The following is a 27,859-nucleotide window of genomic DNA, read 5'->3' as shown; positions in this document are numbered from 1 at the left end:
TTTAATTATATATATATATATATATATATATATATATATATATATATATATGCGCGCATAAATTTGCAAGTAAGAAAAATGTCTCTAAAGGAACAGGAATTGGTTTTAGATAATGCACATGTCAGAGGCATTTCATCGCTCTCACTGCTGCCTTCTAGGGATGTTTTGTTTCTCAGCTTTTCTTTTTTAAATGTGAAAACTTGAAGTTTCTCATTCATACATGATTAAATGTTGCAGTTTACAAGCAGTTTCTAAGGCCAAATAGGTACTATTGCTTTTTTTAAAGGGTTAGCGATTTCCATTTTTTCTTGTCCTTGCTGTTTTTAAAAAGCAGTTTTTGCCAGGTGCTAGAAGACGCGCTTAAGTACCTTATGGTCCAATGGCTTCTAACATCACCTCTCAACGCTGGCTTTTACAGGCGATGGTTGTTTTGCAAAAAGCAAAAGAACTTAAACTTTAAGTTCATTGCGTGTGCCTCGACATACTAGTTTTACACAACGTATCGCACACACACAGACATCGGTCCAAATCCAAAGGAGGCTGGTTCCCAGTAATGCTTTTAAAGCAGAGGTGGAAAAATCTGGCCCTCTGTGGATTTCCAAGATGGGCTTTCCAACTTTTCTATCTTTTCTTCTAAAACAGCTAATGCCTCCCCAAAAATTTAATTAACATAAAAACCAGTAAAAATTTTAGGGGTTCTTGAAAAATGCTACCATTTTGGGTCCCATACTTTTTGCCTTTGGTCCCAATGACAACTTGAATGCAACTCCCTTCAAGTAAGAGTACTTGCAACTAGAGACCGATCATTGACCAACAACTAATCCTATACTTTTCATCAGGATTTAGCCAACTCTCCTCTGGATTTGAGCCACTATGTTGAAGGCAACTAGCCAAGTATTGGTGCAGACACCGTTATCTGAAAGTGAAGGTATCTGTTTAATACAAGATGCCAAGACTTAAGCTTGGGACCTTCAAGCATATCCTTTCCTAGTTTTGCCAGAGCAATCCTAAGCATTTAGAAACCAGCCCAATTGCGATCGTAACCACTTTCTCCTTGGTTTTTATGTTTCATAAGCAAACCAATAATGCACACATCTCAATTACATCCTTTGTGGGGAAAATTAAAAATCTTCTAGTTAACAGTATGTCTCTTTCTCTGTAATAAGGACACAGCAGATGGTAGGAAATCTGCATGTCTCTATAATCATGTTACTGTCTTTGAATTGGTATTGTATCATGCGTTGCAATAAGAAAAGAAGGTACAATGTATAGGAAACGTAAGATCCTTTTACAGGCCTAAATCTGATCCTAACTCCTACAAACCCATTGAATCCACGGCTGGATGGTAAATTAACACTTATTCAAATCCTGTTTATTTCAACAAATCTATTCTAGCTGGGATTAACAATTGGACGTCGGCCGTAATTCAGATGAAACCCGGCAATGTAATTTTAAATAAGACATTACGGACAATGTCTAGTTCTTAGTCCCTACCAGAGTAGACCCACTGAGTATCAATTCCTGAGAGGTATGTCTTCACTTATAGAAATCCTCTTGCTTCAGCCTGTTTAAGTCAGGTTTAGCAGTTGGACTTAAGCCTCAAAGCTCTCCTGGGGAAGATATCCATTTCGCTATCTGCACCTATAAGCACATATTTGATTTTCGAAATTCTAAAAGGAACTGATATGTTGTGTTTTACAGTTCTGTATTGCTTTTAAGCCAGGTCTGAACTGGGAGATATGGGCTGACCTTACTAGAGCAAAACAACCCCAAAGTCCACACAGACGCCAGCAAAACTTTATTTCAGGCGTGCAATTGATTCCCAAACTTTGGTCCTCCAGATCTTTTGGACTCCAGCTCCTCAAAGCCCCAGCCATCTTGGCCAACGGTCAGGGATTCTGAGAGCTGAAGTCCAAAACATCTGGAGGACTAAAATGTGGTAAGAGTAACCAATTTCATTTCTTCCCCATCTCAGTACAATGTATAGGAAAGGTAAAATCCTTATAGGTAAATTTATAGGCCTAAATCTAATTCTAACTCCTACAAACCCACCGGATGGTAAATTAACACTTATTTAAATCCTATTTGTTTCAACAAGTCTATCCTAGCCGGGATTAACAATTGGACATTAGTCCATAATTCGGATTAAACCCGGCGACATTTGATATTGCCTTATATTTTTAGGCAGCTTCTATAAATGATCAGCAAGGGTCGGGGGGAAATCCTTCTGTACAGAAATAAAAAAGGGGCTTTGTAAGACGAAAACCTCATTTTTCTTAACCGGCTTTAGCATTTTGACTGCCGCAAAAGAAAAATCTGAGACTGTAAAAAAATTTAAAGGAAGCTTTCTTTTTCTTTTGACGCTTTCTGTAAAGGGAAGGGGGGAAAAACCCAGACAAAACAAGACACCAATTTCACAATCTCCGTCTGCATGCTGGATTCAAAAATCCTTCTGTACCTTCAGGTTCAATACAAACCAACCAACAAACGCTTTTCTATGTACACACTTTTGCCCTAGCTTTCCGTTGTATGCACTGTAATGAAATGTGACAATATGCTGTATTTAGCTGTGCGTGAATGAAAATGATGCTTGTACCTAGCAAAACGGTTCATGTGATTATGTGACATTCGAAACTTGTAAAGAAAAAAAATCCTTGCGTTGTATTATTATTATTATTATTATTATTATTATTATTATTATTAATTTCCTCTTATTTTTCATCAAGCCGTCTAGTAACTCTGTATCCAGCAACTGGGGGAAAAACCCTAATACAGAGTAATCGGGTAATAATAAAAAACGTTAAGACGCTGTTTAATAACAGAATCCACCGGCGTTTTTCCGACTCAAAAACGATGCGCTTGCCCATTGTTCCATAGTTTTTCAATGAGTCATTCTTCTGCAAAAGGAGCCGGAATAGTAAATGTTCCAATATTAAATCACTGCCAATATTATCACTGCTTTAGGCCAGAGTTAATCCCTCCCGATTATGGACAGTTTGTCCGAAACTAATGCAACGGTTGGAATGTGTTGCGCCGGCAGATGCTTTGCCTTTTCCTCTGTGATGTTGTTTGCACAATTTAGACTCCGCCGTTTGGAAACTTCAGCCGTTTACAGACATTTATTCAGAGATATCCTGAGGATCAGAAATAAGTCTTCCCCCAAAGTGCCTTGGAAGGATATTGCATCAAGAGAACTGGTATAAAACAGTCATAATAATGGCAGCGATAATATGGGAGCATTTACTGTTCTGGCTACTTTTGCACAAGGCTTTAGATGATGTTTACTATATATAATATTCAACTATAAGTAGACCTCATGTATAAGTCGAGGGCAGGTTTTGGGTCCAAAGTTATGGTTTTTGATATGACTCATAGATAAATCGAGGATAAAACTTAAGGGCTTGTAGCAATGTAAAGGATGAAGTTTATTGTCTTCATACATAAATGTCTTATTTGGATCCTTCTAATTAATCTCAGCACTCCTTTGAGGGGAAGCACCAAAGAGGTGCCACCGTTGCCATTTTCCCACCCAAGCATTCAAAAAGGCCAGAAGAGCATCATGTTGGAAAGAGTAGATGGGGTTAGCGCTTCTTTTTGTTGCTCCCGGGATGGAGTAAGCTCTTGCCTTTTGCCACTCTACTCAGAGAAGGGAAAGAGTTAAAACACAGTACTTACATTGACCCGTGGATAAGTCGATCCAGCTTTGTAGGGTCAATTTTTGACTAAAATGTCTAGAGTTATATATGAATATGGACAGTAAGCTTTGTCAACTGGTACTTGTTAAGAGCAAGGCCAGGAAACTTCTTTTGGTCTAAGGGACCAGTTCAATTTTAGGCTGCATCCGCGCTGGAGAAACAATCTGGTTTGACACCACTTTAACTACCATGGCTCAATATGATGGAAATCTGGGATTTGTAGGTTGTGTGGCACCAGAGCTTTGCTCAGTCATTTCCAAACTAAACAAACCCAATGCCTGAAGTTATTCCTTTTTAGTGTTAGAATGCAAAGATATAGCTGTGTTAGTCTGTAGAATCAGCATGAAGAGATCTCTGAGCACCTTTGAGACTAACTGAAAGAAAAAAGTTGGCAGCATGAGCTTTCCTAGACTAAAGTCTCCTTCCTAAACGCATCTGAGAAAGTAGACTGAACTCTACAAAAGCTCATGCTGCCAAATTCTTTCAGTTAGTCTCAAAGGTGCTACAAGATATCTCCATACTTATTCCCCCTAAGGTTTGGTTTCCAGATCTTTGATCCATATTGGTTACCCTTCATTGGACATTATTGTGTTCCCTTATCCAGGTGCTCCAATTTCTTCTATGGCACACCATGATATTTAAGAAGCTAACACATGCCCATTAGGCATCAGACACACAGAGACAAGGACAAAGAGTAACAAAAGCATCCCCTCAAGTCTCCAATGTTACACCATGGCTTTGACCCATGGAGTAAGTACAAACGATGGCCTCCTGAAATAGGGGCAAATGACAGCTTGACATCCAAATAATCAATGTATTCACACCCAAGGATTCTGCATGCGCTGCAGGCTGCCCATTATTTTAACACTGCCGCATATACCATTTTGCAAGCTTTTTTTGAAATGCTCTAGTGTCTTGCATGTGGCACAAGGAAAGCTATTGTTCATACACCTTAAATCTAAATGGATTTGGATGTGCAGAACTGGTTAGATGATCCTTTAATACTGTATTTAAGAGGCCTAAGATGCTCTGAGAAAAGATGAAAAGTTAAACCGGTGGAAAAATCACTTGACCTCAAAATTAAAATCTAATACCAAACCCCTATTATGTCACTGGAAAAAATAATAATAAAAGCACTATCCTGGCTTTGCTCAGACAGATGTCAATGCCCATGTTCACTTCATTGTTCCGCTTGTGATCTGATGTGGTACAAACACATACGGACCTTTGATGAAATCTCCTAGGAACAAAACAATAGAGAGAAATGTGCATGTGCAAATTCATAAACTAGAAATTATCCAAATTAAGCCAGAAGGAGAATAAGAGGAATATACAAAATAACTGAATACTGCGGAGAAAAAGAACTCATCCCTTTATACAATTTCAAGAGAGCACTTCTGGCCTCCATCAGTTTGGGCAGCCCACTCTAAGAGCTCCTTATTGGCCTTGTCTTCTCAAGCTTGTTTTAAAATAATTTAATTAACTTGTCACCTAGATACAAAAGAGGAAACCTTTTCTCCTATATCTTAACTAAACTCATGTCCCTCTCTTTGAGAAGTGTGGGGATCTACATCTTGCTAGAAGAGACGGAAGGCTCCAAGAAAACAAAACAGCTTTTGCCTGTAATCCAATACAGAAACACTGGACGGCTATGAAATATGTTCCTTCAAAAGTATGTTAAATCCATTATAAGGATGTTATATTCCCTGTTCCCAAAGAATCACTGCTTTTCTCTGTTTCTGCTACTAAATAGAATAATTCAATCATCTAAACAGAATAACCGCCCTTTTATTTTGAAGGACTGTGCTTTCAGTGTCACAGTCTGCGCTATGTTACTTAATGTATTCTTAGTTGTGTAGCAGAGGCACCAAGAAACCTGGTTTGTGAATTGTGATGATGTTTAAGAGGACACTGGCTCTCTTTTGTGAATTTTAGTCCAGATGCTATCTTCCATCACACTAGAGAGAACCAGAACTAACTTTGGTGGATCCATCCCTGCAAGCCTCCCTGGGAGCAAGCATTTTACAAGCTGAAAAGAAATAGGCACAAGAGATTTCTGCCACAAGCATTTCAAGTTTCACCGTCTTTAATATAATGAAATAAAAGTACAAAAAACTTTACAGGAATTATTTATTACATGAAACTAGAACACAGTTAACATTTGCTTTTAATTCTGAAGTGAAACCTGCATTGCCAGCTACGCCACTAATTTGACCATCATCAGGTGTGCAGCGCAGTTTCGGGGGAAAGAAAATACGGAGAGGTGTCAAGGCAACACTTTTGCAAAGCTTCATAATAAGCAGCATGGGAATAATGTTCCACCTGTTAGCAACTGCAGCAAGGCTGAAATATACCATCCATGTTTAAATGCAGGTTTCACCAAGGTGTCTTTGCAAGCATTAAGACATCCGAATGAGACAAGGGATGGCAAGTGTGCTGACCAAACACAGCAGGCGGTTAGCATCTGGATGCCCCCAATTTTATAAACTCAGATGAATAAACAGGATATTTATGGTAACACAGAACTGAGTAAGACAACATACAGGTAGCACAGTTTATTCAATGGTTTCATCCTTTCTCTGTGTGAGGTATGTAAAGCTAAATGTAGAACAGAATTGGGATAGGTTCGAACAGCAACACCAAAAGAGTAGGAGTGCAATGAACACGAGGTTCCCCATTCTGCTATTACATTTTTCTCCTTGCCGCATTTTGCTGACCTCTCTCACCAAGCAGATAAAAACAACCCCTGCTAAAATGGAATAGTCTCCATCATACATGTCGCCTTTTCAGGATTTCCTTATGACAGGTTTGTTAGCGCCAAATCCCTTGTGGCTAGTCTCCCCAGCCAGCCATAATTTCATGTAGCATGCACAGAACTGAGTAAGGCTTGCAAATAAATAAGAGGCTCACCGTTACTTTAGGTGTTTTATGTTCTCGACCGAAGTGATTAAATTAAACAGTCTGTTGAAAGATGAACCCGACGGGGCATTTGAAAAATAAAAAAATACTTTGAAAATCAGAACTGTTTTTTTAAAACTGGCAGAACTATGCTTTGCTTTTGGAAGGGTCGTCTTTGTTCCTTCGCTTTACATCCCAGTTATAAACTCTAGCCATATCTGGAAGTACAGTTAAGGAAGGTGTTGTTCTATGTACACTGAAAGCACCAGCTTCTGTCCTTGTGTTATTCCACTTGTATCAGAGAGTTAACATAACATGTTTGCTTTGTGAATATTCCACACTGCTTGTTTTCGTACCCAGCTTTTGCACAGTATATTGGACATATGAAGGCTGATGATGTGGAAATATGTAGTGAGCAACACTATGCAATGCCAGCAGAAATGGGAACTCAAAACCAAGGTCTAAAGGTTTATCAACATGTGAGTTTAGACACAATACTAACCTTCTGAAACCCCATAAAACAGCAGCATTTATCCTCTCCACACACATATATGCTCAGGCACATAACATGTGCCAGAGTTGGCTGTGGTCATAGCCTTTCCTGCAATGCTGGAATACTTTTAGACATTTACTAAAAACATTATCTTCTCATTGATTTCTCCCCACACCAGCCATATGCTATTTAGAGCTTTCTTGTGTGTTGCTTTATATCTGTTTATTGGATTGCTTTACATTACAAATTATTTTAGGTTTGGGGCACCTAAGCATTGAAATAAAAGTATTGTCAGTCATTATAATTAAACGCCTTTTCTTAAGTTGTGGAAGTGACTGCAGCCAGCTGATATCAGCATGTCTTCATTTGAATGAGAGGACCTGTTCTGAATGCAGATGTGTGGTCAAACATCTGTTCCCAATGGATGGAAGACAGACAGCTTATTGTGACATGGATAGCAACTGCCCAGCCCTCATTTAATTACTAGAAAAAACTGCTAATTCTTTTAACATGCAGCACAATAGCAGGGCAACAACTCATTAATATAGGATAATTAAGAGCAAAGGTGGTCACAGATGCAAAGAGATTGTGTTTTAGACATCCTTTGGGAAATGTCCTGCAGAAAAGGTGTAAGGAAATCTGTGCTATATGGGCTCTTTTCCTGAAGCCAAGAATGTGTGTATTCTTGTGTGTGCACACGCTTGGTTTTTTGTCTTGCTTTTTGCTTTATTCCTCTGGAGGGAAGAGACCTGCATCTCAATTACATCATCACTGACCAGAATCAAAAGTGATTATATCAGTACAACCATACTGCAATCTTTATGTAGATTTAAGCAATGAGAATGCTTTGGGAGCCCATCTTGGTTGAAAAGCTAGGATTAAATGAAAACCAATAACTTCACCCATCATTAGAGGTCCTCTTTCTCAACTGCAGCAACAAGCAGATTAGCAGAAAGAAATGCAAAGCGATAGAGGGAATTTTTTAAAAAGGATACTGACTTCTGTAGTAGTGAACTGATCCCTAAGAAAATCCAGATCTTCCTCTAGAGACTCCAGGTTTCTTGTGGCTGTGGAGAGGTTCTTTTCTAGCAACGCCTGGGCTTCATCGATATCATACTCCAACATTACATTGGCCTAAGAACCAAATTTGCATTGAAAAATCTTTTATGGTTTTTTTGAAGTGAAATAGGTTTCTAGTTGAAAGGTAAGTCATAAAGTCAAGTTAAAATCATATTTACAGTGATAGGCCTGGTTCTGACTTTTCTAAGTCTTTAAAAGACGTAATACCACAGATTGCTTGTTTGAGGCCACTTTTTAAGTGCAAATGTTAGTTTATAATAGTATTAGTTAAGCACAGTTGGGTATATTGTAAGTAACAGGCTGACATTGGACGTTTAATTCATTCTGGTGAGCATGGCCACAACAGTTTTCAAGCCAGATGTATGTCCAGCACAGAATACACAACATTCAAGACCTCATAAGGCCTTGTAACCAAATTAATGGCCAGAATGAAACAAGTACCAGGACAGACGGTTTCAATTCTAGAAGTGTATACTTGCTCAGCAATTACTTACCCCTAACCAGAGACAAACTTTGTCTGTAGGAGGTACTGAAGCTTTACAATAGAGGTTATCTGCCAATAAAAATCTGGTTTCCATTAGGTTTGTAGATTCCTTTGGACAGGACAAAAAACAAATCAACATGGTTGCAGCACTGAAATATGGAGAAGTTATTAGTTTACAATTGTCAGTTAAAGGGATTTCAAGTCAGATGTTACAATCTTTTTCTCATAACTATGGACACATTTTGATTTGAGATAAATGCCCACTCAACCTGTCAACAAAAGCTTAGCAATATTTACTAATGGTTTAGAGAAGCTTTCCTCAAGCTGCTGCCCTCCAGATATGTTGGATGGTAGCCTCCATCATCTCAGCCAGCATTATCATCGTCGTCATCGTCATGATCATTATTGTTATGCTTTATTTATATAGCGCTGTAGATTTACACAGGAGACGACAGGAGTTGCAGCCCAACAGTTCTGAATGATGCCAGGTTTGGGAAGGCAAATATAGAGCTAATAATTTCCCCCACTTTCTAGTTCAAAGAAATTACTTTATTCTATGAAATTAGCTTAGGTTTACATTCAACAGTTCCTCTGATCTTATGACAAGAAATCTTTATGTACCCATTTATGAACAATATAAATTACTTACCTTTTTCTTTTGCATGTGTTTTAAGATTTCTAATGTTTGCTTAATTTCTGGAATCTGATTTTTTAACCTGTGAACAAAAGACAGATGTAAAGTATTACTTTCACAAAGATTACTAAATAACTGTCTGCTTTATATCTGGAGGCAAAAACGTCAGTCCAGCACATTAATATGATTTTCAGGAACATTATTCCTATTTAACGGGGGTTTCAGGAGACAGACATTAGCTTCAGCTCATTTATGGATATTGATATTTCCTTGAATGAGTAAGCAGCACCACTGGGTCAAAAGGAACTTATGGTTCTACACAATGCATAGACATGTGATCTATTATTTTGGAGATGGATCAGTTTTACAAAAACCCAGTTACTTTCTACTTTAGAGACTTGCTGACGTTGAACCATTTTTTAAAATGTTTAATCCATAGCTATTTAACTTCGTGCATGACTGTCTCTCATAATCCTTCACTGCTCAGTAAGTGGGAGTTAGGGTTGCCATAAATTGGAAATGACTTGAAGCCACACAACAACAACACAGGTAGCCCAACAACATCTGAGGAGCCAAGGTTCAGGACCTTAACTCAAGAATGTGAGTGTCCATTTACTGCCACCAATTAGCTATTAGACTATTTTAGTGCTGCCACCTAAGTGTACTTTGTTTTTATCAAGATTAAAATTAAACCAAAGTGCTGCTGTCAAAATTATCTGTCTTTGCCAATGGGAATGAAGTTAACAGAGGTTACAGACAGTTCTTATGTATGATAACCCCCCTCACCCCCAAAAAACCCAGGCTGCGTGATGATTTGAGGAGCTGCAATGAAAACGTCAGCCTGGCCTGTTATTAAAATCACCATATAACTCTTACCTTCTTTTCTTCTGGGCAAGGTTAAGTTCCATAAACTTATATTTCTGATACTGTTCATCCAGCTTCTTGAGCACTATGTCTGCAGTCTCATTTCCTGGCTGTTTCATAAAGGAGTCTACGTCTTCCTTCAAGCAAAAAAAATTACATATTACATATTAATAACATCAAAATCTTTGGTTCAAGCAGCACCGTAAACAGCTGGGGAAGTTGCCCAATGTCTGTTTCGCATTCTTCCAGCGCTTGTACCAGAGACTGATTTGCCAAGCATTGCCCATGTCAACCTCCCCACAGAAAGCCACAGTAAGAGGCCCTATGGCTTGCTTGAGAAGCTGAAGACAAGCAAATGGCAGTGGAGATGGGAAGGAGCAGCATTCAATGGCTGGCAAATGGGAGGGTAGCAAGAGCAGCTTGTGAAAAAAGGGGACTCCTAAGGGTATCTTCCCCAAAGGACTCCCATCATCTGGAACCAGGACGGCCTTCTTCTTTGCCGTAAGATGGGTACATACCATAGAAAAGCACTGTGCGTTTCTATGACATAGCAACCTTAAAGCAAGGCAGGAGACAAATATCAAAGATGGGCTAAATTAGACTTTTTGTGGGTTTTTCGGGGCATGTGGCCATGTTCTGGAAGAGTTTATTCCTGACATTTTGCCAGCATCTGTGGCTGGCGTCTTCAGATGCTCCTAATCTGGGTGTTTTGACTTTGGCAAAAGAAATAGGCATAAACTCACTAGGTGCGGTATACTACTATGCTCATCCCGCACTACAAGAGTGTTGTAGGTGCTGCATAAACAGAGCAAGCTCAGACACCGACTGTGGGGCTGCTCCTCATCTCCTGGAGGCATATTTTACCAGCGTAAAAGGTGAGTCAGCCCAAAAAAGGGCTCATTTGCAAGAACCGAACTGGTCTGGCGGAACAAGGCTGAGACCCGTGAGCTCCAGCATTCCTCTGCCAACAGCAGCCAGGAACCCAAAAGCCATCCTCTTTGATCGTTCTGGGCACCCAGCGCTTCAAAGGTAAACTGCTTTTCGAAGCCGTCTTTAAGTCTATTGAGGGTGGAGCATGGTTGTTTCCTGCAGCTCCAGAGAACAGGATACAGAGGAATGGAACAGAGATTCCAGCTCAACATTAGGAGGAACTTCCTGACAGTAAGAGCTGTTCGACGGAGGAATACAGGAGTTGATGGAGGTGATATGATAGCCCTGTTTATGTATTTGAGGGGATGGCATATTGAGGAGGGAGCAAGCTTGTTTTCTGCTGCTGCAGAGACTAGGACCCAATGGAGCAATGGATGCAAACTACAGGAAAAGAGATTCCGTCTCAACATCAGGAGGAACTTCCTGACAGTAAGAGCTGTTTGACGGGAACACATTCCCTCAAAGAGCAGCGGAGTCTCCTTCTTCGGAGGTCTTTAAACAGAGGGCCCTCTGTGGGGTGTGCTTTGATAGTGAGTTCCTGCATGGCAGGATGGGTTTGGAATGGAAGGATCTTGGGGTCTCTTCCAACTCCCCTAAATCAGGATGCCTTCCACAAAACAAATGGATAAACGGCAGAGTTCAACTTCACAGTCCAAAACACAACCCAGTTTGAGACTGCTTCAACTGCCCTGGCTCAGTGCTGGGGAATCCTGGGAACTGTAGTTTATGGTGGCACTGACAGGGAAGGCTAAATGCCTCACAAAACTACAGTTCCCATGATCCCCAGCACTGAGCCAGGGCAGTTGAAGCACTTAAAAAGGATTCTCTCTCTCTAGGGATGAAGGAAGGAGAACCTCCAAAAGGGGAGTCACGTGATTTTTTCACTCAGAGAGGAAGCCGCTGCTGTCAGAGATTCTGCGCATGCGCAGACCCCGTCCCAGGCCCAACGGCCTCCCCCTCCCTCCGGCGCCTAGTTTTGAGGCACTTCCCCCTCGTTCCTATCCATTCCTATCCCCTTTCCCGCTCCACTTACGACGAAGACGGCCTCCGGGATGCCCAGGTGCGCCCTTTTGCCCGGTCCGTCGCCACAAACCGCCTCGCCGCCCGTGGCCGCCGCCATCTTGAAGAGGAGGAGTGCGAATGCGAATGGGACATACAGCCGGTGCGCATGCGCGGAGGAAGGACCGCGCGAGAGGAAAGCGGCGTTAGCGTCGCCTGACGACGACGACGACGAAGATGATGTGATTTTGATTGGTCGGGAGAGCCCTTGATTGACGGGCCGACCGTTCGAGGTAAGGAGGGAGGAGTGAGCTATTAGCATACAAGAGCCGCCCCTTTTCTCCTCCGCGCCTTCTCCCTTTCGCGCATGCGCAGTTCCAGCAAGCGTTGTGAGGGGATTGTTCCTTCACTGAGGGGAGCCTTCTCCCTTTAGCGCATGCGCAGTTCCAACAAGCGTTGAGACTAGGATTGTTCCTTCACTGAGGGGAGGGAGAGGGCTTTTCGGGAGCGATGCGTTCTTTCTCTGCAGCAGTTTAATTCCCTCTTAATGCTCATTTTTGTATGCTTTTTAATAATGCATTCTTTTAAACTGTGAGCTGCTTTGAGTCCCAGTATTTTTGTGGGAAAGTGGAAAAATAATAATGAAGTGGAATAATAATAGTAATAATAATGAACTGTACCCATACACACACACATGTGTGTGTGAGTATATATATATATATATATATATATTATACATGTGTATATATACATATATATACAATATACATATGCGTATGTGTTTATATATATTATACAAAATGTGTACATAATATGAATATATACATAATATACATATATACAATATACATATACAATATGTGTGTTTATATTGTAATGGTCATATATGTGTTGTATATATACACACTATATACACACACACACACACACACTATATATATATATAGATAGATAGATAGATAGATAGATAGATAGATAGATAGATAGATAGATACACACACACACATCCAGTATACAGACACACACACACAAATACAATATACATATACAATATATGTGTGTATTTATACTGTAATGGCTATAAACACACACACATATATACAACATGTGTGTGTGTGTGGCCTGTAAAATGCTCAAGTCCCATTGCGTACGCTGGTGTTGTAAAATGGTGTCCCTCATACAAAACGGCACAGTCAAGGTTCGCTTTTTGGAAATGTTTGTGTGTGAATATATTGAAGCTGTGGCCAATTGAACCCGTGGATAGAGAGGGTCGGCTGCGTTAGCTTAACATTTTAGGACCAAAATCTAACAGGACAAATAATGGAAAGTCACCAAAACGTCCAGTTTTATATATACATCTCTTCCAGGCCATTTTGTTAGCCTTATCAAAAAGCAAGACCCCTATTGATCCTTTTGGATTGTGGAGGGGAAAACATCATTACTTGAAGCTTTCAAAAGAGCTCTTTCCCTCATAAATTCACATTGGGATTGAGGAAAACCACATTAGCTTTAGTGTTGCCGACTCGTATTTAACTAAACACTGTTGTCATAATAGATACAAAACACACATCCAGGTCGCTTTGTGCCAAAGTTTATTTTCCAAAACCTGTTTCGTTAACAAAATGGAGGATTCTATGCAACAGTCTCAATCATTTCCATATTCTTTTTTTAATATATATATAGTATACCGCCAAGTTATGAAGTGTTGAGATTATCAAAACATTAACATAGTCAACCCTGTGCTTCAGAGAAATACGGTCGCGGAGAAGAGATAGGGACTGAAAACGTCCCATTTTGGCTTGATGCACCGGTCACTTAGTTTTTCAAAGGGAAAATACATCCATCTACATCGAAACATGCGGAGCTGAGCAAAAGACGCACAAGTAGAGCCTCCCTTATACAAAATGCTGGGGAGCAGAAGCGTTTTGGGTCTTGTAACCCCTCTATTTGTTTATTTGTACCATCTTGGAAATGGGACCAACATCGAAACGCAAAAGTGATTCATATGCATCTTATACACATAAGGGAGACTCAACTTGTACTTTGAGTAGGAGAAATAGAAAAGTACAATACGCTCCATTAATCTGTATCAAGTATGATTTAAAAAACAAAACTTTAACTGAAAGAAGCATTTCGAATATGAAAAAACAGGGGGAAACACAGAAACCCATATTGCAAATCTTCTAAACATAAAAGGCAAAATACATTCGTTTTGTAATGTCTTCTGAAGGAGACAACTTGGATTTTCCGGCTTAATTGAAACTATTACAAAGACTTTAAATATATATATATATATATATATATATATTTGGAAATAATTTATGGAAACCAGGTTGATAAAGTGACATTGTACATGAATTCGGTGCTTCGTGTAACACTATAGTTACAGCAATTTGATACTGCTTCAAATGCCACAGTTCCATTCTGAATCTCAGGAGCTTTAGTTCCATTCTCTTGAACTACAGCATTAGAGCTCTCTTGCAAAGAATAAACACATCACCAAACTACAAATCCCAGGATCCCACAGGAGAGAGCCGTGACAGTTGAAATGGGATCAAACTGTTATAATGACATAGGTCCAAAACACACTGCAGAAATAAATCCAATCCGAAGCCTCTTTAACCACTGGAAATTGTTGTTTATTGTGGCTCCAGAGCTCTCCAAATGTTCCAGAATTTCCTAGCACTGAGCCAAGGCAGTTAAAGTGGTCCCAAACTGGATTATTTCTGTAGTTTGTTTTGGACAGGCCAAAATAAAGCTGCTTCAGGTCACTTTGGAGGTATGGTGTTTTAATGATGCATGCGTCCTAAGAGTCTGTAAGCTGCACCAAAGCTGCACTCCAGTCCTTAGGACTGAAGCGTGGCTTTGGTGTGCCTTCTGGACTTTTAGGACACATGTATCATTTAAACAGCATACCTCCAAAGTGACTCGAAGCAGCTTTATTTTGGCCTGTCTGTATCATGCCTCTGTATCTAACTTTGCAACTGCACTCAACATATTTTTTTCCACTTGAATACACTTGGCCTGTATTACAACTGGATGGCAGTTGAGAACAGCTTAAATGCTGGGTGTAAGATGGTAACAAGCCTTCATTAAGTGGGGAACTTAATTTAAAACTTTCTAAAGTGGAGGACTTAATTTAATTTAACCCTCTCTATGCTGGTTTTTCCAGAATAGCTTCCATCAAGATGTGTTCATGGTCTAATGAGCTGTGAATTTTGTAGATGCAAATTTTGTAAAATTTGGCTTACAGAGTCAAAATATTGTTAACAGCAAACTAACCATCAGAAACTTTATCTTGATGCTTCCCTCAAAATCTGGGGAATGGTGCTAATATATCATGTACTCCCCATACTTCTTGTTGGGATAACTAAGGTCACATTCTGCCTGGTTGCACTGGCTCTATTTTTGCACCTATGCAGATTGAACACTAATACAGGCATGGAAATCACACAACTTTCCAGCTGATGTTGCGACTGCAACTCCCAGCTTTCCTCCCTATTGGCTATATTGCCGAGGGTTGCTGGGACTTACAGTCCAACACCATTTAGAGATCCAGATGATTTCCACTCTGAATTAATGTAAGATAGGTAGACCCCCAAATACTAAGCTGTAGAACTGACTTACTTCTGGTCTATTTGTTTCACAACTCGATGCTTTCAAGACAACATTAAACAATGTGAGAAATGCCTGACTGCATCTCATGTGTCTTTAAAAACCCAGCAAGTACAATGGAGGGGAATAGAAGGGGTGGGAAGAATCAGGGCTACCATGAACCAGAATAGAAATGTAACCCATTTTCCCATATCCATGATCTTACCCACAACAACTATCTGCTCTCATAGGGAAGCTTCAATTCCTACCAGGGATATTGATCCGCATTGGCGTGTGACACCCCAGTCTCAATCTCACCCCCAAGCTTTGCTTTTTCTTTTAACATCAACAACAAATAATGAAGTATGGTCACATATTTGCCAGGTATCATCCAGTTTGGCCCTGTGAGTCCATTCTTATCAACTGGTTGTCTGGATTGTCAGCTCACTTACATGATGCTGACAGCTGGCAAGCTTTGTGCTCTCAGGCTGGAAAAGCTGAATTTGCACCGGTTCTCATCCTATCCATTGGGAAGGGGGAGGAAAGAATATATATATATATATATATATATATATATATATATATATATATATGATTTATATCACGCCTTCATCCCACAATGGGATATTTCCAGTGCAAAAAAGCTTGCATGACAAACCCAGACAGGTCAAACCAGATGGACACAGAACAAGTCACGACAAACATATCCCATTTCAATGATAGCAAAGTCCAACTAACCTAGTTTGGATCCCACCTCATACTAGTTAATGAAGACATGGAACCTCAAATCTGTCTCAACTTGTGGGTTGTAGGTTGTCTCCACAAGCTCTTTTGGGTATTTCCTACCAAACAGTAAGAAGATCAAACAGCACATGAAAGGGGAAAAAACCCCAAACACATTTATATTTTAGATAGAAGATGCAATCCTATATTAAATACAGATTTCAAATATATATTCAATGCAACCCAGCTCTGAGAACAGGAATATAAGAGTTGTCCGATAAAGAGGATTTCCCCCCAAATTAACATCCATAACAAGGCACAGATCTACTGTATTTTAAGACACATAAACAGGTGAGAAAGGGGGGATTATGGTGAAAATAAGATGAACGCTCCAATTAGAAGAACATGCTCAGATCGAAAGATGTGTTTAGTCCTTTCGCCACGTAAGTGTTTTTTGGGGAGAAACAGCCAAATAGTTGGTACACGTTAGTAGTATGGAAAATACTACAGAGATATCAAATATTGACACAGGGAGAGAAGAGAGACTGTGTTGGCTATTAGAATATTTGAAAACAAAGGCGTTATCAGACAGCGATGGGTAAAAGTGTCTTATAAAATACATATTAAGCAGTACATGACGGTCAAAAAAGTCAAATTACAGAGTCCAAAGCCGTATTTCTATTCCTAAAACAGTTTCCAGTAACTGCAGCGAGAACATGTACATTTCCCATTACTTAAAAATATCATCTTTAGAATGGAAGTAAGTGACCGATACACAGCGCGATTTCAACGTCATCCTCAAAAATGCAAACTACTTAAGAAAGAAAGCATTTCCCTTTTATGTACAAATAAAAGCACTGATCCACAGTGCATTTGACACTAAAATTGAAACCCACCTTTCCCTAACATACATCCAAGGAACAAAAATAGGGGGAACGTAACGAAACAAAAACAGATCTGGGTACACCCTGTATTCAGTTTTAAAGTCAGAGATATTTTAACCTCGAAAAAGTGTATTTGCTTTTTAAAAAACTACACATTCTGACTATATGGAGAGGACTCAAATGTCTTTATTACAGTTTTGTTTCCAATTAAAAATGAACGTATATATAGAAAAAGGAACAACACCTTTAGAAGAGACGTTTTTCAAGTATGACAATATACTCATTAATATCACCATGTTTTTTTTTGTCTAGGACAACTAAATGTAATGATAATGGACATGTTTGTTTAATCATGCATTGCTTATTAACTGGAATGGAGGTGGCATCTAAGATGTGAACTATAAAAGGAACCAACCTATGGCCTTAACTTATCTCCAACAACATTTTATTCCCAGTCTAGTACATTTCATTGTTAGCATCAGAATAGATACGGTTAGGGCTGCCAAAGTAAAAAGGAGATAAAGCTCTCGCACCTTTGATGGTTCTCTGGATGAGGGAATGTCAGCAGGTATTGCTTATTACCTGGTTGTGTGGCAAGCAAAGTCTGCTGAAATTCCCTCTAAAGTTATGGGAGTTCTCTTTAGTTTTCACATTAGATATGATGGTGATGGGACATTTGGCTAAGGGATGGAAACGGGATAATAATCAAACCCAACCTCCTAATTCATACTAAGCAGGAAAGAGATGTGAACAGAAAATATTGGCTACTGCCCCGTGTCTAATTTGGGGCCTTGGAGAGAGAATGAACTGTGTCTACAAGAGCACCTTTCCCAAAACAGGCACATCAGTGAAAGTTCACATGACTTTCTAGAAGCCACACGATGAAGCTATTATACTTCTCCTTTACAGGATGAAGCTATCACTCCCTACACATTATAATCAAACTGCCCCTGTTTCCCAAACCATTTGAAGCAGGATTCAAAGACATAGCTGTATTAGCCTGGAATATCAGTATGAAAAGGGATCTTGTAGCACCTATGAGACTGAGAGAAGTCAGTTGCATGAGCTTTCGTACACTTGAGCCTACTTCCTCAGATGCATTTGGGGAAGTAGGCTCAAGTGTACGAAAGCTCATGCTACCAACTTGTCTCAAAGGTGCTACAAGATCTCTTTGCAAACTCATTTGAGACAGGGGCATTTAAACCATATGCTGTAAAGGAGTTGTAAAGGAGAATGGTAGAAAATAGGGTTGATGTGTTTTTGCATTATGTGTGTGCATGCTCTTCTGCTCTGCATGGATATTATCAATGAATGTTTGTGAAAATGACAACCCTGCAACCACTAAATCCACTACAGTGAACTGTTTCAGACTGCAGTCCTACACACACTTACCTGAGAGCAGGTCCTACTGAACTGAAGAAGGCTTACTTCTCAGTAGACAGGTATTTCACTATTAAACCCAATTCTTTAACAATGAAGTCTAAACAAATCTGTATGGCATGAGTTGTGCAGCAGGGTTTACATGCCAAATTTAAAGATCCCAACACTGACCTAAAGGCAATCTTGTGAGAAGGAACATTAGAATACTGCTTCCTTGGCAAACACAGCAGGGCATAGTTGCAATGAATATTTTAATATTAATGCACCCAAAGTGTTACTAAAGCATTTAATGTTCTCAATATGTTCACAAGGAAGTTGTTAAAAAGCTCGTTACCTTCCAGAAAGTAGGCTGGGCAACATCTCAAGAACAAACTCTTAAGCAGCATAACCCTAAACATGTCTACTCAGAAGTAAACCCCAGATAAATGTGTGTAGGACTTTCAGGATAGCAAGTCCTGGGTTTAGTTGGGATACTACTTTTACAGTTCACCTTAATTCATAGTATATCAATGAGGTTGGGGGGCTACTGTCAAGTATGTACAATGGACTACACATTGGGTTTTCTTACCATTAAACAGAATCCAATCTCTCCAGAGAGTTCAGGCATACCACCATTAATATCACTGTAAACAACCTTTTGCCAACTGGAAGTTGAAAACTATACAGCTTTCTGTACTTTCGTCATTTCTCATATGAACATACAGTATGTATCATTCTGACCACGGCAATAACACAGTGATAACCACCTATCTGCTAGCAACAATAAATATGATGTCTTGCAATCTTGCAGTGCTACAAAGGAAGGATGGCTCCCTTTTAGTTATATTTTATCATGACAGCCTAAGATTCAAAGACAACACCCTAGAATTCACTGGCACCCCATCCTCCATTAAAAATCTGATGAATGAAATATTTGTGTAAGTATCATTAAGAGAACTACCAACTAAACACTACTACCTCCAGAGTTTCAGCACCAATATTTACAGCCGATACCAATCTCTGGACAAACGCTTTGGACCGAATACCTTTGCTCCGCTGAACAAACTCAGAATTGCTTTTTGTCTAGAAAGAGTTTGCATTATGAAATCCAATTTCTTGGTTATATGACGAAAATACCAGCCTCATTTTAGACACTGGCAAAAGTCTTGGTGCTAAAATAGATAACTGCTTTTAAAATGCTCCCACAACTCTGCTGCTCCAGAGTCTAGGACACGAAGCAATGGATTCAAACTATGTGGAAAGAGATGCCACCTAAACATTAGGAAGAACTTCCTGACAGTGAGAGCTGTTCAACATTGGGATGCATTCCCTTGGAGGATAATTATAGTCTCCTTCTATGGAGGTTTTTAAGCAGAGGCTGGATGGCCATCTGTCAGGAGTACTCTTATATTGTCTTAATGCATGGTAGAATGGGATTGGACTGGATGGCCCTTCTTCTTTTTTCCAGCTCTATCATTCTATGATGACAAGTTACATCAAATGTTATTCATAAAATCTACTGCAGTCCTTCTTAAACTATCCAATGAGGGGAACCAGCAGGCATTTCCTCCTCAATGTGCCAGGGAACATGATTATATTTGTGCCCATTGACTAAAACGGCCTCTTTCTTTTTGGGAAACATGCTGTGGACCCGCTAGCACCAGTCCCTGGACCACCCCTTTGAGTAGCACTTGCTGCTGGACATCTTCCATGTTAATTTATGACATATCTATTTCCTAATGCCAAGTGCTGAAAAGGAAGTGCAGGATATGCTATGCACTTACAGTGGGGGCAAAAGACGTTACACAAACTACAAGCGTGCGAAGATATAGATATTCCAGAATGTTTTGCATGTGTAGAGCAGGTTGGTGAGATGACAATACGTTAAAGGATGGGGCATAGAAAAAAAATATGAATTAAATACGGGGTGCATTTATAGACAATACTGCAATGAAACAGAAAGAGAATTTCTAAGTATTGGGGGTTTATGCATCATTTGTGTAGCAAAAGGAGCATTATGAGAAAGACCATACTGTGAATCATAATTGTATTAAAATCAATAATAATTAGTGTATAATACTGAATAAAGCACATAAAACATAACAAAAACGTACTTTCCTCTGGAGAGTCCAAGATGCCACTCTCTGAGGAGAGAGGTCTTGCATGAAGTTCCCTGGTATAAGATTGCAGCCAGTAAACGTAATAAATTAAACACAGTTAAACTGAATGATTAGAAAATAATCTTGGCGGGGAGGTCGGGAAGCCTTCTGCCTTTTTTACAGTCTCAAACTTTACACGACCGCAGACTCAGAGATCAAACATTTCTCATTAGTTACCATAAAACCCATGTTATTTCAAACACATGTACTGGTCTAAACTGGACCAAAAGACCGAAAATTGGTTGGAAGCAAGGTTATACAATTCTAAATGAGGATTAGTTGAATTAAATCACTAGAATAGCCACTTTTTAAAAACAAATAAGAAAATAAAAAGATCCATAGATAAGCTGCTCCAGCTTTTTTTATAGGACCACAATAAATATGGGTTTTGGACAAACCTGGAGAATACATTAAAGCCAAAAAAAGCCCTTGAAAAGTCACTTTCCACATTTAATTACATGCATCCAGTTTATGCCTTTTGCCAGTACATGTTCAAGATTTGGTCTAAAACACATTTTTTCCCCACTTGCGACATTTAATCCATACAAAGTTAGTGGTTACAAATTGCAAACACATATGTAAAAAAAATGATTTTAAAAAATCATGTTTAGTTTGACAGAACAAATATATTCTTTTCGAAGCAAGCATATTCTTATTCTTTTTTTACATTCTTGGCACAATATTAACAAACACAAAAGACACTTTACACAGACTGGGCTTTGAGAATTTGACACATAGCCTGATCCACAAAAGTACTTGTTTTGTTGAATGTAAACCCCTCCATTTGTAAAAAAAAGAAACAAGGGCTACAATTCAGCAAACGCATGAAAGAGTGCGCTCAGTTGCTGCAATTTATGACAAGGGCAAAGCTTTATGAAAGAACGTTCATGTTGGCATTAACAGGTAACATGTTTTGCAGTTATTGCTGCCTTAATGGGCTCGAAACAAGAAAACCATCGCAGCGGTGGCAGAAAGGGGGGAATGGTTTTTGTATGACTGTTCTTTAGTTTTTAAAAAGCTTTAAAATAAATCAGTTTTCTTGCAATCTCCCCTCATAAACATGCCCTGCCAAAGTAACTTTGAATGTCAAATTCTCACTGTCGGTGGACGTGTTGAAAATCACGGACCGTCAGGCTGCTATCTTACGCTCTCCTACACTGCAATAATATTTCATGTATCTTCGAGGATAATAGTCTGAACCTTTCGATGGAAAAAAAAGATTTTTTTCAGCTAAATTTCTTCAAAGCGGTACAATGTTTGCATTTTGTATGCGTTGCAAAGGGGGAAAGGATTTTGCGGCACGGGGGAAATATTGTACTTAAAAGTTTACATATATATATATACATTTCCCCCCCCCCCCCCAAACCCTAAAATTCCTTTATGTAGTGACTGGGCATTCTCTCTCTCTCTCTCTCTGTTTTGCTTTCTTTCTCTTTTTAGCCCCCCCATCCGCAACGAGGGCCACAAACAATGCGCAAAGGATGGAGGGTCATCAGGAATATAAATTTCCAGTTCTTAAAGTGCAGCATGTAACTGATGAACTACTAAGAAAATGCTGTTGCCCCACATCTTAAATAAAGGGCAAAAAATAAGGGGGGGGGGATTAAAAAAGCTTTCCATACAGACATTTTCTGGGATGTGAAAGGCAACTCTTAGCTTGAGTCAGAAGCAATGCTGCTGTCTGTACATAAGAGACTGTGTACGGAAGTGCAGCTATTGCCATCCATGTCTGGCGATGCGCCCATTACTCCGTAACATACTACTTCTTCCCTCGGACTACAGTGAGGCGCCAAGTCTCTGCCAAAGTGCAGGTCTAGCCCTTGGCGAAGGAACAACTCTTGCTGTAATGCCAGTTCATTCAGGGTTGTTTTTCCCCCCTCCCAGGTTAATGGCCTACGTTTTGTTAAAAGTCGATTCACAGCATTTAAAACTCACAGTACAAAATTTGTGAATTAGAAGAAGCTTGTCTAATGTGAGAAAAAAGCAGTCGGGTTTCGCGCATGATATTGGCATTTATATGATGTCGGACTAAATTCTTAACCAGAGTACTTATTTTATCAGGTACTCCTTAAAAGAGTCTCTGAAAGGTTTATTGCTCAACTTCATTAAAAGTAGTGCCATGATCAGACCCGCCACGGACTTCAGGGGAAATAATAAATAGAAGTATGACGTCCTCCGCTATCTTACTGTAAGGAAGCCGTTGGATGAAAATGCTGCAAGGAATTCTCAAGTTAGCTCTTCTTTAACAAGGGAAAAGTTGGGATTTTCTTTTCACACTCTGCTGACCTCCAGCGTCAAAAGACTTCAGCTTTCCGCTGAGAACAGTCTTACACTATTCAAAACCAAACATGATTTCATATCATAGTTGACTGTTGTAACAAGAATCTCTAAAGCACAGCAATTCAAAGTAATTTATATCGTACGGGGAGCAAGGTATGTGCCATGGTGAAGACTGCAGCTTAAAAGTTCTGTCTTCCTTCTACCAATATTTGGTTGTCAAAGTCTCTTGCTGCTTTGGCAGATTTACATAAACTGTATCTGTAAGGCAAGGAATCAAGTTGAATTAAAGCCGTTAACAAAGATATTCTCTCTATCCAAGAACTGCTTTGTAAGTAATCCGAGTTCTCTCACTGGGAGCATGGGTATCTAATAAGTTGCTTCTAAATGCAGAGTATGCATGATAAACTTTAGGTGCAATTCTTTAGAAGCTAGACTACAGCTTGGGATCCTTTATTAAAATATATATATTTAATGCCTTCCTCTAGTCTTCCATGTGAACATACCACGATACTTTCCAATACCCAGAAGGCAATGATTAGGAAATGAGAATGGGATACATCTTTCCTAAACAAACCTCCACTGCCACCCCCCACCCCCCCAAAAAAAAAACTGAATGCACAGGAGGACCTAACCAACTAAGCATCTAAGCAACATGAAGTGTGCAAGTTTTGGCAAGAGCAGTATGCCGAATTTATTGAGAAACACTTGCCTGTGTTCCAGAAATAGGTGCAAAGGGATTTGTTGGCCTTAGACCTGTCTGGGTATAAATCATAGGCTGGGGTGCCATAATAGGCGTCGTTCCAATCTGAGTAGGTACCTGCATGATACAAAGAGGAATGAGTAACACCATTTAATGTTCTCCCAGCTTGAAAACCATGCTCCAGTCCAAAGAAAGGTGTACAGCAATTTTCAAATCATATGAGTTCATGCTTATATGAACTGGTAGCAAGGCTCCAGTTTAATAGAGTATACTAACTATTTAATACAGTATACCAAGTGCAAAACTGCTAACAGGACAGAGAATTAGTTATTCTGGCTGGTTGGGATTCTGAAATGCAAGTTGTATGAAATTCAAAGGAGAACACCTCTACAACTGAAATCACAAATATAAATAGCGGATCACCTTACCATTCCATACAGAGGCACTTGAGGTGTATTCGCTGGGTAGGTTACTGGAGCATGTACCTATGATAGTAGGAGGAAAAGAAACAAGGAACAAAAAGTGAAACATTTTGTTACAAACTGTATGGATAAAGTGGAAGAGAATGTAAAAAAAAATGCACCTTATTTTGTAGAGTACTTAAAATAGATATTAATCTCATAGGAAAATAAACTTACATATGCAAGATCAGATACTCCATTCTGGCATAGCAAAAAAGGGGCAAGGATAGAAAATTACTGGGAAACACAGGATACTAGAACAAGGACAACTTTTGTGAAGAATAGGACAAGCTATACTTGAGGTTGATCATCCTAAGATTCACTCACCATGAAGTTGGCTACAACTAGACATTCATGTCAAGGGACTAACTTTACCTTTTATTAAGGGCAAACACTGTGACAAGGCACAAATCCTACGAGCCCATTTTCTATTCACAAGAGACCCTATGGAAGAGAGATGGAGAACTCTGTCTCTGCGTCAGCAACGTTCCTACTCATCTGAATGTTAGATGAGAATGTCATTCTTTGCAGCCTGCCATGACCCAGCAAAAGGTTAAATACAAGGCTCATTGAAGCAACTTCTCCCCTCCCTAGCAAAGTACCCCAAGCAGCAAACTCTGGCTTGCCTGTCTCTTGCACAACAGAATCGCAAACCACATTTTGATTGTGGTCTGCAGCTCTGCTCTGGATGTTAACTTGCTCTCTCGATCCCTGTCCTTCGTGGTTAGCGGCTCAGGGTGGGGCGGTTGTAACTTCCTTGTTACACTGCATAATCAATACATCATTCAGGGAAGGGCAATTTCCATCCAGCTTAAAATTGGCCATAGTTAAACCGCTGTTAAAAAAGCCCTCCCTAGACCCCCTGATGCATAATAATTATCGGCCTGTTTCGCTATTGCCTTTCTTGGGGAAGGTGATCGAGAGGGCAGTTGCAATCCAACTTCAATCGGTTTTGGATGATACTGATTATCTAGACCCATTTCAAACTGGCTTCCGGGCGGGCTATGGAGTTGAGACTGCCCTGGTCACCCTGGTCGATGATCTCCGTCTGGGCATGGACAGGGGTAGCATGTCCCTGTTAGTGCTCTTGGACATCTCAGCGGCTTTCGATACCATAGACCATGGTATCCTTCTGGAACGCCTGAGGGAGTTAGGAATCGGGGGCACTGCGCTCCAGTGGTTCCGTTCCTACCTCTCTGGCAGATTCCAGATGGTGCAGCTGGGGGACGTGTGCTCCGACAAGAGGGCACTTACATCTGGTGTCCCTCAAGGGGCCATTCTGTCCCCCATGCTATTTAACATTTACATGAAACCGCTGGGAGAGATCATCCGGAGACACGGGGCGCGGTGTTATCAGTATGCTGATGACACCCAAATATATTTCTCTGTATCTCCGACTGATGCAGTGACCAGGGATGGCATCTCTCCTCTGGATGCCTGGCTGGAGTTGGTAATGGGCTGGATGAGGGAAAACAGACTCAGTTTGAATCCAGAGAAAACGGAAGTGCTCGTGATAGGTTCCCTGGGCCTGGGGATGGCTATTTGTCCACCTGTCCTGAACGGGATCACGCTCCCCGTGAAGGACTCAGTTCGCAGTCTGGGGGTGCTCCTTGACTCATCGCTCCACCTTACATCTCAGGTGGACGCGACGGTCAGAAGCACCTGTTATCAGCTTTGGCTGATACGCCAGCTGTGACCCTACCTGGGCCAGGGGAACCTTGAAACGGTGGTACATGCTCTGGTGACCTCTCGGTTGGATATCTGTAATGCGCTCTACATGGGGCAACCCTTGTACCACTCTCGGAAGCTACAATTGGTTCAGAACATGGCAGCCAGACTGGTCTCTGGATCTTCCAGAGCCAGCCATATAACACCTGTGCTTAAAGATCTTCATTGGCTGCCCATTCGCTTCTGGGCTCAATACAAGTTGTTGGTTATTACCTATAAAGCCCTAAATGGCTTGGGCCCAGGGTACTTGGAGGACCGCCTCTCTCCATACAATCCGCCCCGCACACTCAGGTCGGTCGGGAAGCAACTGCTGAGAGTTCCAGAAGCTAGATATTCTACCACCGCACAGAGGGCCTTTTCCATCTCGGCCCCTAAGCTCTGGAACTCGCTTCCCGGCGAGCTCCGCTCAGCCTCTTCCGTTGACCAATTTAAAAAGGGGCTAAAAACATATCTTTTTCAGCAGGCATACCCCTAATGCCCTGATGTAGCTCCTGTTCTCCCCTTCTGCTGCTTTACTGGTGCTAGTTGGAAATTGTTATGTGTATTTTTAATCTGTATAATTGTATTTTGATTGCTGTTTTTTATTATGTGTTATGTGACTGCACAATTTATTTATTGGAACCCGCCTTGATCTTTGGAAAGGCGGGCTAGAAATAAAGTTTTGATTTTATTTATTTTATAAGTGCAAAACATGGTTTGCCAGGATGGATGCAATTTACAGGAAGTAAATGAATCGGAGCACTTAAGGAAAAGAAGGAGCCAACAAAGCTTACACGTAATGTCAAACTATGGTGAACTATATGTCATAATCCCAAAGGGGTTTGAAAAGCAGTTGCATTGGCTAACACAAGAACCTTACTGCTTCATAATCTCACACACAAACACCCACATATACAAAACTGAAGACATTACCATCTGTGGAGCAGGAGGAATAGGGACAGTATTCCATGTAGTTGAGGTGCTTGTTTTTGCTTGCCAGTTTGTTCCGCCAGTAAGTTTCTTCTCTGTAGGCTGATTCCACTGCATATCAGACCTAGAAGTGAACTGTACAGTTGAGCTGCCGCATAAAAGAAACAGCTAAAAAGCAACTGTGATATACAAAACAATTAGGCTAATCACTAAATGTCTTTTATCTGCCAACTGCATCGCAGCAGTCATTCCATATTTTGAGAAAGATTACATGTACCAATTGCTAACATCATGTTTAATTATTTCTGAAAACACATCCTGTTACCTCCCAAGTTGCTTCAAGAAGTGCTTATATCAGTAAATTAGAACAACCAATTGAACCCAGGTGAGTAAAGAGGAAAATCTCTTGCAAACTTCATATATTATATTGGCATCATAGTAATGGCTAAAGCAGGTGACTTTACACATCAGAAGCTGTTCCCATATAGCTGGTCCCAGCTGCTTCAGGAAAAATTTAAACCACACCAGCTAACCCCACCATCCAGCCAAAAGTTAATTTTTATGAACATGTTTACAAATGGCATGAACTGAGCAGAGAAGAAACTGCAACTTCAACTCTCTAAAGTAACTTCTAAACCTTTGGATCTTGATGTAAATTATTCAGCATTAATATGAAATTTTACAAGTTCCTTTTTGCATTCCACCTTAGGAACCAACACAGGGGGGAAGGAAATGTTAACAATATATAGGCCCCATACAGACAGGCCAAAATACAGCTGCTTCGGGTCATTTTGGAGGTATGATGCTTAAATGATGCATGCGCCCTAAGAGTCCGCAAACCACACTAAAGCCATGGTCCAGTCCTAAAGACTGGAGCACAGCTTTGGTGCAGCTTCTGGCCTCTTAGGGCGCATGCATCATTTAAACAGCATACCTCCAAAGTGACCTGAAGCAGCTTTATTTTGGCCTGTCTGTATGGGGCCAT

At 40.3% G+C, this 27,859-nt stretch overlaps 2 protein-coding genes across 3 annotated transcripts in view; both read right to left on the bottom strand.

Moving 5' to 3' along the window:
* Nucleotides 1–5,763: 5,763 nt before the first annotated feature.
* LOC149308805 (prefoldin subunit 3) lies at nt 5,764–23,328 on the bottom strand. Of its 2 annotated transcripts, none has more exons than XM_089536498.1 (6): nt 23,220–23,328; nt 10,161–10,285; nt 9,300–9,366; nt 8,661–8,759; nt 8,082–8,220; nt 5,764–6,811 (listed from the first exon to the last, which is right to left on the bottom strand). In XM_089536498.1, the coding sequence occupies exons 1-6, from the start codon at nt 23,238–23,240 to the stop codon at nt 6,741–6,743; spliced, it is 522 nt and encodes a 173-aa protein (XP_089392624.1). In that variant the 5' UTR covers nt 23,241–23,328; the 3' UTR covers nt 5,764–6,740. The 2 variants fall into 2 exon arrangements, with proteins under 2 accessions (XP_089392624.1, XP_089392623.1); XM_089536497.1 differs by lacking the exon at nt 23,220–23,328 and adding an exon at nt 12,112–12,244.
* Nucleotides 13,653–27,859, bottom strand: part of LOC149308804 (phosphatidylinositol-binding clathrin assembly protein-like) — a 47,884-nt gene continuing 33,677 nt past the window's right edge. The window contains exons 17-20 of the mRNA XM_089536495.1: nt 26,878–26,998; nt 24,205–24,261; nt 23,786–23,893; nt 13,653–23,334 (exon numbers count right to left, since the gene is read on the bottom strand). Coding sequence (XP_089392621.1) covers nt 23,320–23,334; nt 23,786–23,893; nt 24,205–24,261; nt 26,878–26,998 — 301 coding nt within the window. The 3' untranslated portion in view covers nt 13,653–23,319. The remainder of the gene's footprint in view (nt 23,335–23,785; nt 23,894–24,204; nt 24,262–26,877; nt 26,999–27,859) is intronic.

The sequence above is a fragment of the Sceloporus occidentalis genome, unplaced genomic scaffold, assembly GCF_023333645.1.
Source record: "Sceloporus occidentalis isolate IW3139 unplaced genomic scaffold, rSceOcc1.0.p SCAF_8, whole genome shotgun sequence".
Taxonomy (NCBI): Eukaryota; Metazoa; Chordata; class Lepidosauria; order Squamata; family Phrynosomatidae; genus Sceloporus; species Sceloporus occidentalis.
The sequence above is the reverse complement of the archived record's forward strand: the minus strand, read 5'-3'. Positions and strand labels throughout refer to the sequence as shown.

Coding starts and splice junctions, on each gene's coding strand:
- LOC149308805 (XM_089536497.1), bottom strand. CDS start 12,198: ATGGCGGCGGCCACGGGCGGCGAGGCGGTTTGTGGCGACGGACCGGGC. Junction 10,286..12,111: donor TCCCGGAGGCCGTCTTCGTC/GTAAGTGGAGCG, acceptor TTTTGCTTGAAG/GAAGACGTAGACTCCTTTAT. Junction 8,221..8,660: donor AAGTTTGTCTCTGGTTAGGG/GTAAGTAATTGC, acceptor TTTGGTTCTTAG/GCCAATGTAATGTTGGAGTA.